Below are 11452 nucleotides of genomic sequence, written 5' to 3' on the forward strand. Positions count from 1 at the left end.
GCGCAGTGTTTATATTCGTATTTCATGTTCAAGTATTAAAACATAATTCTTGATAACACTACATGTTAGTCTTCTTTTATTAAGAACCTATACTTCTGGTTTATCTCTTTCTAGCTAAGGATATACTTGTGGTCGGGAATTATCGCATTACACTAAAAGTACACGAGGCAAGCAACAAGTTTTCCTTCACTCTTCAAATATCGACAAACAGCAATTAGTTTACAACTCTCACCATCCAATGCATTTATGAGGTAAATATGTTTCTGGCAGTTTTAGTGGTGAACTTACACAGGCGTTTCTTGACAAAGGCATCTAAAAACTAGATGGCGGTGACAAGGAAAAGCAACATCTGTGGAGTGGATAACATTGATAGTTATCATTAGCTATGTTGTAAAGTTCGTCTATCTGTGATAGACTGATCATGAAAAGCTTTGGTACGCAGATTCTGAAGTACCTTGTGTACCCCGTTTCATATTTTATTATGCTCTTTGGAAATGTTTTACGTATGATATTCAAAAAGCTTCTATACTTATCTTTGTTTTTGATGCTGGGATTAGGTGTAAAAGTAAATGCGATCAGCCTATGAAATCAGAGTATTATATTATTTTGTGTAGCTCTTTATAATTCGGATGAGTCGTGATTGGTTTCGGATCCACTTAACTGTTTATGAGAGAGTTTTGTCACAAATCATTCGAACCTAACGCTGCGTGAATAAACAATATACAACAGTTCAAAACCTACCACATTATCCCCTTGATCTGCTTTTAATGGGAACTGGACAGCATTTAATAGAAGTGATTGTTTAGAATCTCCTTAAATTACTTAAGACTGAGTACAAGAGTCTACCAATCAAACCTGTTATTTATAATCTAATTACAAGTGATTGATAGATATTCGAGTGAAATCTGTGTCAAGTAACATTGATTCTTATTAAAACTTACACTAAAGTCGATGAGTCGTTGTGCTGAAATAAATGTAACTATAAATTGTTTGAGATCTTTATTAGTTCTATCACGATAGTATTTTAATAAAAGTTTATGACACGCATTTTGTTTAACTAGAAATTACTTCAGTAATGTGAACTTAATACGTTTTATCAGATCATAGAAAATAAGATGCAGAAGAAAATTAATTCCTCTTCATTCCAAAACTTTTCTTTAACTACGAGTAGCCTATAAGATACATGAATTTTTTAAAATTATAGTGCACGTTTTTTTAGCAGAAAGCATGATGAATAGAAAAGAATTAACATTACACTTCGCAAATGGAAATTTTTAATTATTATAAATAAAAAAAATGGAAAATCCTGGAAATTTTGTTTGTCGAAACAAAATAATATTACTACTAAATATAGTTCTTGCCTGAAAGATTTTACCTGAACCGATTGAACCTAAGTGGGCTTTTACTTCGATATAAAATAAACCTGATCAAGATACTTCTACATAGAATCAAAGCTATATGCTCCTCAAATGCAATTGCAGATAAAATAAATGCATTGCGTAATGCTCTAAAAAATGTGTAGGCCCACAAATGTCATAGTACGGCCGAGAGTGGGGAAAGTCGGCTCTCCCCCTCCAAATGCTCTCACATGGCCACGCGTATATAGCCTCTGCCAGGCAAGCCCTACTCACTGCCTTCTCGTGGCGTGGGCTAATTAATTAATCGTTTGATGATATGGTGATATTTGATTGGTGTCCACACAATCTTCCTTTTACCATTTTCATAGCTTAAACTGATCTTATTCACACATATTATGATTATTATCACAATACTTGGAAACATCTAGAGACATTTATTTAGCACCCAACTCTTCATACTAAGAATATATAGTTTTAAAAATAAATGTTTGTTTACAAATTATTTCAAGTAATTTGTCGGTTCCACATCAGGGAATGTGTAGTATAAAATAATCTATTCATACTGGAGCACTTTACTTGTTAATCCACTTTAGATGTAAAAAAATACTCAGTCCTAAATACCAATGATCTACTACCAAGATATTTAAAACAACTGGAAACCATTATAATATTATCCTGATGATGACTGAAATTACCAAACGAGAAGTAAACATAATTAACTATTTTTTGACACAGACTAAACATATGTGAACCCCTTCCGAATGAGCTGAGGACGATTTCTAACAAATAAAATGAACTATATTTATTAAAACTGGAAAATTACAGTACATTATCCTTTCTTTATATGTCGGGTTTTTCCATACTTCCGAAAAGACAGTGTTTACTAACACCAACGATATATCTTATGCCAATCCTACAGCGAAATCAGCTGTATAATGAAGAGGATCAAAAGTCCTGGAAGTATGTGTCCCGAAAATCTTTCTGAGTAAAACAAAAGGCCGGAAAAGGCTAGAAGATAAAAAAATCTGATCATATAAGAAGTCAGTGAAATGTATGAAATCAGTCACAATAATTTGAAGAAAGCTCAAAAAACAGATAGTCAAAGACAAACACCATATAGTCATTTAACTGTTGATTCGCTTTTCATGCGTAGTTTAATTAAATGTTTTATTTGTTGAGAAGACGCCTCTAGTTTTGCACGTCGACTGGCAAGTTCCAAGGATAAATTCACAGCACGTCGAAAACAAGATTGTGCATGACGTAAACTAGAAGGAACAAGTACTCCAGAAAACCATCGGATTGGGTCTGTTGAAGGGTTAAGATCAAATTTACTGCTAGCCAATTCGTCAATTAGCTGAAAACGAGTGGTTTTAAAATCCTTATCATAGGTAGGTTCGATAGGCTGAAAGGAAAGTGAAAAACGTAGTATTATAGCTCTTGAAATACACGTCATCTATGAACGTATAGACCGTTTTAGAAACGATTTGATTGTTTCAGATCTTTATTCCCATAATAAAATTTTCAAACCGACCCTGATTCAAAAGGCTTGAAACATATATAGAGTAATTTCATACACATAGTTCCCTTTATCATTTTGAAAAGAGCAAGAACAAAGATTCTAGCAGAATAACATGAATTCATTTTATTTCGTAGGTTCTCGTCAGCTGCTTACAACCTATAGTATTTAAAAAGATAATAATTACATAATGGGTTTGAATTGCTTACGTGAGAGGGTTTATATTTAAGAAATATTCGTGAAGTATGACATGGGTGTAAATGAAATTAATAGGCTGAATATTGTAAGTATATACCTAATGTGAAAGAATATTCTAGAGCATTAATTGCGACAACAGTTCAAAGGGGTAGAAACAATTGATTACATAATGAATAAACATTGATAGGAACATAGTGAGTAGAGTTCAGTTGAAAGACTATTAATTTTTTTTAAAGATAGTTGAAAAAATTGTTAATCTTTCCCTGCCTTCGTGACAAATATTCTTCCGCTGCAGCTTAAAAAATTTTTTTATTATCTTTGTCCTTTATATTTATTACGTCATTGATTTTATTTTTTCAACTATCTTTAAAAAAAATTAATAGTCTTTCAACTGAACTCTACTCACTATGTTCCTATCAATGTTTATTCATTATGTAATCAATTGTTTCTACCCCTTTGAACTGTTGTCACAATTAATGCTCTAGAATATTCTTTCACATTAGGTATATATTTACAATATTCAGCCTATTAATTTCATTTACACCCATGTCATACTTTACGAATATTTCTTAAATATAAACCCTCTCACGTAAGCAATTCAAACCCATTATGTAATTATTATCTTTTTAAATACTATAGGTTGTAAGCAGCTGACGAGAACCTACGAAATAAAATGAATTCATGTTATTCTGCTAGAATCTTTGTTCTTGCTCTTTTCAATATATAGAGTAATCAATATTAATAGGAGAAAAATCATTTCGATTTGCGTCCTGTTAAGTTCCATTAAAACTCGTGGATAAAATCAAGCATGACTATTTTGAACAATTCAAGTGAAATTTGCTACACGTAAACGGCTGGATTACATTTCAGTGTGTTTATCAGTTCATAAGCGTGTGAACAAATACAAAGTGTGTATTAACTGTGGCATACAAATAAAGGTGGATAAATATGTAACGGAAGGATTGCGAAATAGTTTCACTAATGCGACAAGTATTTCAGATGGGTCACAGGACTGGTCACAACTAAGGTTTGGTAAATTTGTAAAGAAGTAGTTTAAAGTGATTATTCACATTTGTTAAAAACTTATCCACACGAAAATGTAAACCTACCAAACTCGTTTTAGTGTAAAATTAAAGGCAGTATGGACAATGCTTTTCCTTATTATGCTTGTTGTTCTTATGTTTCTCTTAGAGAGAGTTAATGTACGATAAGATTCTTATAAATGTATTGAACTAATATACTACATAGCTCCGATAAACTGTCGTCCCATTACACTATCACTAACAATTTCAGAGATATTACTGTAATACACTTAAAGTAGTTGCAGCAGATACATTGATTATGAGTATATAACGTTTGTATAGTATGCATTATTAGATTGATTTTATTCTTCAAAAACTTTTTAATCGCCTTGAGCTAATCATCAAGGTCCACGTTTGGACTTTGTTCCATCTTCTAAGAATTATGTAACCATGTAGTATGATTATCCTACAAAATAAATGGTTCACAACCTAGAACATAAGCACGCAGGTAGTTGCTAATTTATGAAATTTTACTTCTTAGGTTAAATTTACGTCAAGAATATTATTAAAACCTATGGCATACTGAGTTTATGATGATGATGATGCGTGGAATCATATGACTAAGTATCACCAATGTACACCCTTACATAGTTAATTTAGTTTTAGAAAGCGACTCTGCGTAACGAGAACTTCTCATGGCATTAAGTACTATTGAGTAAATTAGAATAACTCGGGCATGAAAGATTTTAGTAGTGACGAACTACTGAGTGAAAAAGTTATTTTAAAAAATAAGAAATCCAATATCATACGAAAAATGAGACATGATATATGATTAATACATTTATATAAATAAAACCAATGTTCAGATGCTTTAGAATTTATGGTAAGAAAAAGTATGAATTACGATTGACAATTGGACTGTTAAAGTATTGTAATATCTGGATGCTTGAGCACAAGTATTACAGTTCAATCAACGAACAAGTGTAACAGCTTAAAGTCAAGTAAACTACGTATCAATCAAAATATGATGAGCTAAAAAAATTTTGTTATCTGATCATAGAGAAGTGAATTCTACGTATACCCATGTACAGCCTTAGTTTCCTAGTGAAGTTGTACTGAAGTTGACAGACAAGTGGATCTCGAAAGCTCTGTTCATAGAAATTCGAGCTCAGATTATCACAAAACTAAAACAGTATCAACAGGCCATGACGCAAATCAATGCTATAGTTGTATTATTAGTAAATTCTTGTGGTGATATATTCGGGAGTCTACGGGTCGGCATATAAAAGTAAGCTAAATTGAAATCTAAGAATAAAAATATACACAGTATTATTCTAAACCTCATGAAGCAGAAAAGTAAGACAAAAAACAACGAAATCATGTTAACTGTTTAATGAAAAAAAAGTTTATGAATAGGCTGCCAAATCGTATCAACAATTTACAGACAAAAAGGTAATATGAGCTGAAAGTTTGAACAGAAGTATAAAAAAACTGGTCAAATTAGATAGTTTAATTTAATAGCACGTAGAAAGACTCAAAAATGAATAATAACTATGATAAAGACGATCTAAAAAATTTAGTGAATACACAGTCGACACAATTAAAGAATAGTGACTACAATGGGTTTAAAAGTTGTAACACACTAAGCGCATTCTTTGGCAAACACCAACCTCTGTTTGAACAAACAAAACCGAAAATACTCGTTAGCAGAGGACAGAAAACAAGATCTGAAACCATAAGATTTACAAAGAACAATAAGTATGATTGGAAATAACTGAGACATGATTATGAACTCCGAATCCGTTACGGGTTAGCTCCCAGTAAAGATAACGTGATAAAGCGGTATGAAACTATTTCAAATTATTTGAATTAGAAAAATGCGTAACGCGAGTGAATAACCACCCATTATTTAAAAAAGATATAGTTCTATATGTATTCGCTGATGTTCTAATAAAAAACCCGAAATATCAGTTTAAGCCAATTACAACTGAAAACAGGGACATAGTGGTCATATTATGATTTGACCATAGTCATTATTGAACAGTTGCCATTGGACTTCTAAAAACCATGTGGCTAGACAGTAATGTGCTATCCTTGAGACCAATGTCCATCGCTTGATTGAGAACAAGAATGAGAATAGATACTCGTGGATCTTGGACTGAACATGGAGATTTCTACCACTTCATGGCTTCCCAGCCATTAGTTTGTGACACGAACTATTTCGCATTCACAAAAGGCTACATAATAAATCCGGTTTGCGATGTAGAAGCAAGATGATATAAATCGAAATACTTCTGAATGTTATCTATCAAGTCAAGAGGAGACAACGATCCATAAGTGTGTTAAATTAATGCATACACATATAGGTTAGCAGGATTCCTCTCCAATTAAAGAAAGAAATAGCGTTTAGTCATTTAAATGTAAATCTTTAAACGTTATACAATACCTCTTCAATGACCGCAGCACGGAAAGATGCACCACGAGTAGACATTTCGTTTAGATTGTAAGAGGTTGAAGAGATCGAACAACTGTTTCCCCGGAGATTATGTCGCGTTTTAGCCAGTAAAAGTCTTCCTTCGCCTTTCATCTAAATTTACAGTAATTCCATAACCTACTTAAAGAATCCTCTAAATGGTGATTCAAATCAATAATGGTAGACAAATTTTCCAGATGATTTAATACAAGTGTGTCTAACTCATCGTCAGTTGGTATCGTGATCATTGATTTTGAATATACTGGAAAGAATGAAGATATTTTGTCGGTAGGTATAATTCTTCCTATACTCACCTGATAAAAATTAACTTAAATCGGATTGTTAGCAGTGGCGTCACACGAAAAAGATGGAGGTGGAGAAGAAAAACTGGTAACCGTAGTAAAAATAATATTAAAAAATGAAGACAGGGCAGCTAGAAAAATGTAAGGGATTGATATTTCCTAGTTTCCAAAACCATAGAAGGATATTTCTCTTTGGGGATCTGAAAAGGAAAATTGATTAGTAGTGAAGGTCTCATTGAATTAAGAACATGAATCCAGTACACCAACGACAGTGTTCTGAAGCTGTTCACACGTTTTTGACTAGCATCTTATATCTTAGCTACGTGTATATTTTAGATCCTACCACTAGTACATGAAGTTCATGAGGTAAGGCGAAATGTTCCATTTTAATGTTGACTTTTCCAAATCTTTCTCTCCATTGCCCAATACGTATAACAAAGTTGAGAATTCACAGTAAAACCAACCTTTACTTCATTTTCACTGTTACATAACTGGTACCTATAAACAGATAATAATGTCCGATGCTTCTTGGTCAGTGATAAATAATGCGAAACTTAGCACAGACGTGCAAAACACTTCTCATTAACAGGGTACAGGAAATCAGGATTAGATGCTAATTTCCACTAAAATAATACTAAAAAAAGTTGTGTATTAAACCTAGTGAATATGCTATTCAGAATCAAAGAAACAGACCGTAGAATGAAAAATACTAAGTAGTATTACGCTTAAGAGATAAACGACAGAAAATGAATGAAAATGCACTAATCTAATAGATTTTGGGTCACTTTACTCAAGGTTTTCAAATACATACTGCAGACAGATAGACATCATCAGTGTATAATGTGATACAGATGTAAGTTGAAATAAGTTGCCATACCATATTAACACAAAATAAAAGTAACAAAAGTGATCGAAACAATGTAATAGCAATAATAAAGACTAAAGTTTAGGAATATGGTTTGGTAAGATAGAGTAGTAGTACTTACGGAGAGATATTTGGATTAAAGATCGAAAGATAAAAAAAGAAGGGGTCTGAGACACTGGTGAACTATTCTGAGCCAACATCTCAGAATACTGATGGCAGTTATCACGCAGACCCCGACCAAGTACCTCCATCTACACATGGCTTAATCCAACAGTCAATGACTTTATGGACTGGTGAAACGTGGCCTATATCCCAACCACCTCAATCGAAGAAAACCCACTACCTAATTTACCAACTTTGCCAAGTGCTCAATGCTCAACTTTAAAATTGCTCACTCTGTTATTCCATGGAACGCGAGCAGTGCTCCGTAGAAATCTATGACCCGACACCTTTAGCATATACGTGTCTTACTTTCATAATGTTTTACAACCATGAAGTAATAGAGTGGACCGCTGTGTACTATATACGCCTTTTGGGTGGCAAACAGAAAATTTGCCTACGCTCCAAGTAGCGCAAGCTGACAAACGTTAAGTGGGTTTTCCGATTCCGTGCCAAGATGATGAGACCTCTAAGATAAATGGACTGATCAACGCACTCAACAACTTCACTCATTATTACCAGTGCTGAAGTATTTTGAGAAGAAACCCATTCCACACACGCTAGAATTGTTCTTTGAGACGATCAGAAGACTAAGTTTTGTCAGCGTCTTTGCCAAATAAGACTGCATTATTTAAGCCTTCTAAATCGATGAGCAGATCGCCTAGTAGGAAACTTGGTAATATCTCGGTTAATTTAATTGATGAAACTGGATCACCAAACCTACACATCTCTATGATTAAACCATCGGGTTTTGCTGCTATCCATCGTCTTAGATTAGCCATAGTATTTCCAACCTCATTAAGAGTTAGAGAACTTGTATCAATTCCCCGCTTATGTTTATTAGGAATAAGGGGTGACTGAACAGTGGCTGGAGGCTAATTGAACTGTTCCCTAAGGTGTTCTGCTTATCTATCTAATCTCCCTGATTGATAGTGGATAATAGTTTCATCCTTTTCCAAGATAGTCCCACTAACACTTAGCTTTTTAATACTTTTTTAATAAGTCGGTGGAGTAACCTAATGTTACTTATCTCTTCTGTATTACATTTCTTTTGCTTCCGTTACCGACCACTGGTCACGATCATTGCGTTAACTTTTTGTTAGTTTACGTTTGAACTGTCGTTGCTCTCTATCGTACCTCCAAACCTGCCGAGATGACTTATCGAATATCCATCAATTCACTTCGTGTCACAGAAACCCATTGCTCTTTACCAACCTTTTAATTTGAGTTCTTGATGTCGCTGCTGTAATTACACTTACTTGGACATCTTTTTAAGTCTCTTCAGGGTGAACAATTACTTTAAGATAAATAATGTACTTAGCTAATTTTTTCCCAAAATACATCCTTGATCTTTTCATCATAATTTATATTTGAAAGGTCGGTCAGCTACAACGTAGGACCAGACACACATATGCACCGGTCCAAGTTGTCATACTTCATCTTCCGGTTGAGACTTTCTTACGTCCATTAAAGCGCATATAAATGTGTGCCCTGACAATGGCATAATTGCAGTTCAAATATATACTCCAGTAGAAACGAAAGTTTCCTATCGACCCTCTCCAGAGGTGGCTAATGGAAATGTGGTCTATTTGCGTTCGAATTTCAGTGGTAGGGTCACAAGGTTAGATGGTGTCTCTCCTTATAATTAAATTTTGCACTTACCATAAACAGTCGGCCGTTTGAACAGAACTGCAGAAGATGATCACTGTTATCTGCTCACTGGGTTGAGATACCATAGGACCCACCTAAGTGTTAAAGTTGATCTAGTCAACTGACTTAAGCATTAAGATAGCCTGCCACGACTAATACGTCTGAGCCCCTAGGTTTCTAAAGAAGGCTACGAAGTTTTCTACTGAGACTTGTAGGACTCTAAGAGATTGCAGGGATGATGGTTTTATGAAGCAATACAGAATAAGGATAAGTTACTTCAGAATATTAATCTATTGTAAGTGTGAGGGCAGTTACTTAGTATTCTGTAAGCCAATGCATGGTTATACTTTTCAGTCTATACTAAAGGGAAACTAATTATTATCGATCCATATAACTACGATTTATCGACAAAGCTTACAGGGAATTCGCTGTTCTCATGAGAACAGTTAGAAATAGACGGGGAAAAGTAGGAAACACAAGCGACGAAAATGCAAATCTATGGAAGGCGTCACTTAACGGTTGCCTATTATATTTACTTCCCTTTCTACTTTATTAAAATTTATCCACTTTCTCATTTATCTTTACTTTACCCCACTCAATTGAGTATCCAATGCAATTACGTTCGTTTAATTGTAATAAGACTATTTGACGTCTTTTCAAGTACATATTACTAGTATTTCTACGCCACCAGGATTTATCACGAAGATTCAAAAAGAGAAGGACAAGGTCTTCTATCTTTAACGTACGTAACGCAACAGTACAAATTATTGCACAATATCCAACGACCAATATATTTCTGACGAAGTTGTATAAGCCACTTGGTTACGGGTTAAAGCGTTGTCAAACTCCGAATACCTGTGACATCTTCATTGGTGAGCCTAACGTGATCTGGTACACCAAATAGCGAATTGTGAGTCTGTTCCTTTTTGGGATCCTATATATCATTGCCTTATTTTAATTTTTTATACATTGTGTGGCCAGACAACATCGAAGCCTGGTTTCGCTACTCAGAAGCCGACCTCTCCAAGCACGGTGTGATCAACATACGTGCACAATTCCTCGCAGTAGTCAAGGCACTACCGCGCGAATTCAACAGGTACGTAACACCTAGTATGTTTACTAGTGATGTTTCTGAACCTTACGAAACGCCGAAACGTTCTATTCTCAGACGCGGAGACCTAACCGATAGACAAAGTTTAGGCCAACTCCTCAATAACATCACCCTGCAACACGGTTCTGAGACGGACATGTTGCAACGAATGAAAGAGGTTATCGGCCAAAGAACCTTCGATTATGGCCTATTTAAACAACTTTTCTTATCCAAACTTCCTCAACAAGTGTAAGATGTACCTGTCTCCTTTCACAACAACGCCTTAGACGAGCTGGCTGCATTCGCCGACCGCATTTTGGAAATCACGAAATTTAATGCCGAGGTTTGTTCAGTCAAAAAAAGCCTCAAGCGACACAGAGGGACATAACCGAGTTATGTCATACCCTTACACGTTATTTTAAATTTCGCGACGGCCGTAAGCGATCACACACCCCTCGAAGGAGCACTTCACGTAAGCGATCTGTCTCTGGACCAAGAGAGACTGATAACCCCGACTGGTGCTAGTTTCATAACTAGCATGGAAAGTCCTCCAGAAATTTCAGAAGACCTTGCAGTTTTCCCAACTCAAAACCGGTTGACTCGAAAAACAACTCGGGAAACTTCCAAGCCAGCACACGTTAACGGCAACCGTAGCCAGCGATTATAGCCGTCTGTTATACGTCACAGATGTGACAACGATAGTTCGCTACCTCGTCGACACTGGCGCAGCGAATCCCAACGATCGACTTCACGAATCTGTTTTAAACTTACAGGTGACAAACGGAAAACCTATCGCTACGTATGGAAAAAGGTACGCTT

General features: G+C 35.0%; 1 protein-coding gene across 3 annotated transcripts; it reads right to left on the reverse strand.

Annotated features, from left to right (window-relative positions):
- Positions 1 to 2134: 2134 nt before the first annotated feature.
- Positions 2135 to 10436, reverse strand: MS3_00001912 (uncharacterized protein; the record flags this gene model as incomplete). Of its 3 annotated transcripts, XM_051209422.1 has the most annotated exons (5): positions 2135 to 2760; positions 6541 to 6674; positions 6710 to 6829; positions 6882 to 7069; positions 10290 to 10436. In XM_051209422.1, the coding sequence occupies 3 exons, from the start codon at positions 6813 to 6815 to the stop codon at positions 2479 to 2481; spliced, it is 522 nt and encodes a 173-aa protein (XP_051074877.1). The 3 variants fall into 3 exon arrangements, with proteins under 3 accessions (XP_051074877.1, XP_051074876.1, XP_012797653.2); XM_051209421.1 differs by lacking the exon at positions 10290 to 10436 and adding an exon at positions 7213 to 7367 and having other exon boundaries at positions 6541 to 6829; positions 6882 to 7176; XM_012942199.2 differs by lacking the exons at positions 6882 to 7069; positions 10290 to 10436 and adding an exon at positions 8206 to 8211 and having other exon boundaries at positions 2479 to 2760; positions 6710 to 6881.
- Positions 10437 to 11452: the final 1016 nt, after the last annotated feature.

This window comes from Schistosoma haematobium, chromosome 1, assembly GCF_000699445.3.
Source record: "Schistosoma haematobium chromosome 1, whole genome shotgun sequence".
In the NCBI taxonomy this organism is placed as follows: domain Eukaryota; kingdom Metazoa; phylum Platyhelminthes; class Trematoda; order Strigeidida; family Schistosomatidae; genus Schistosoma; species Schistosoma haematobium.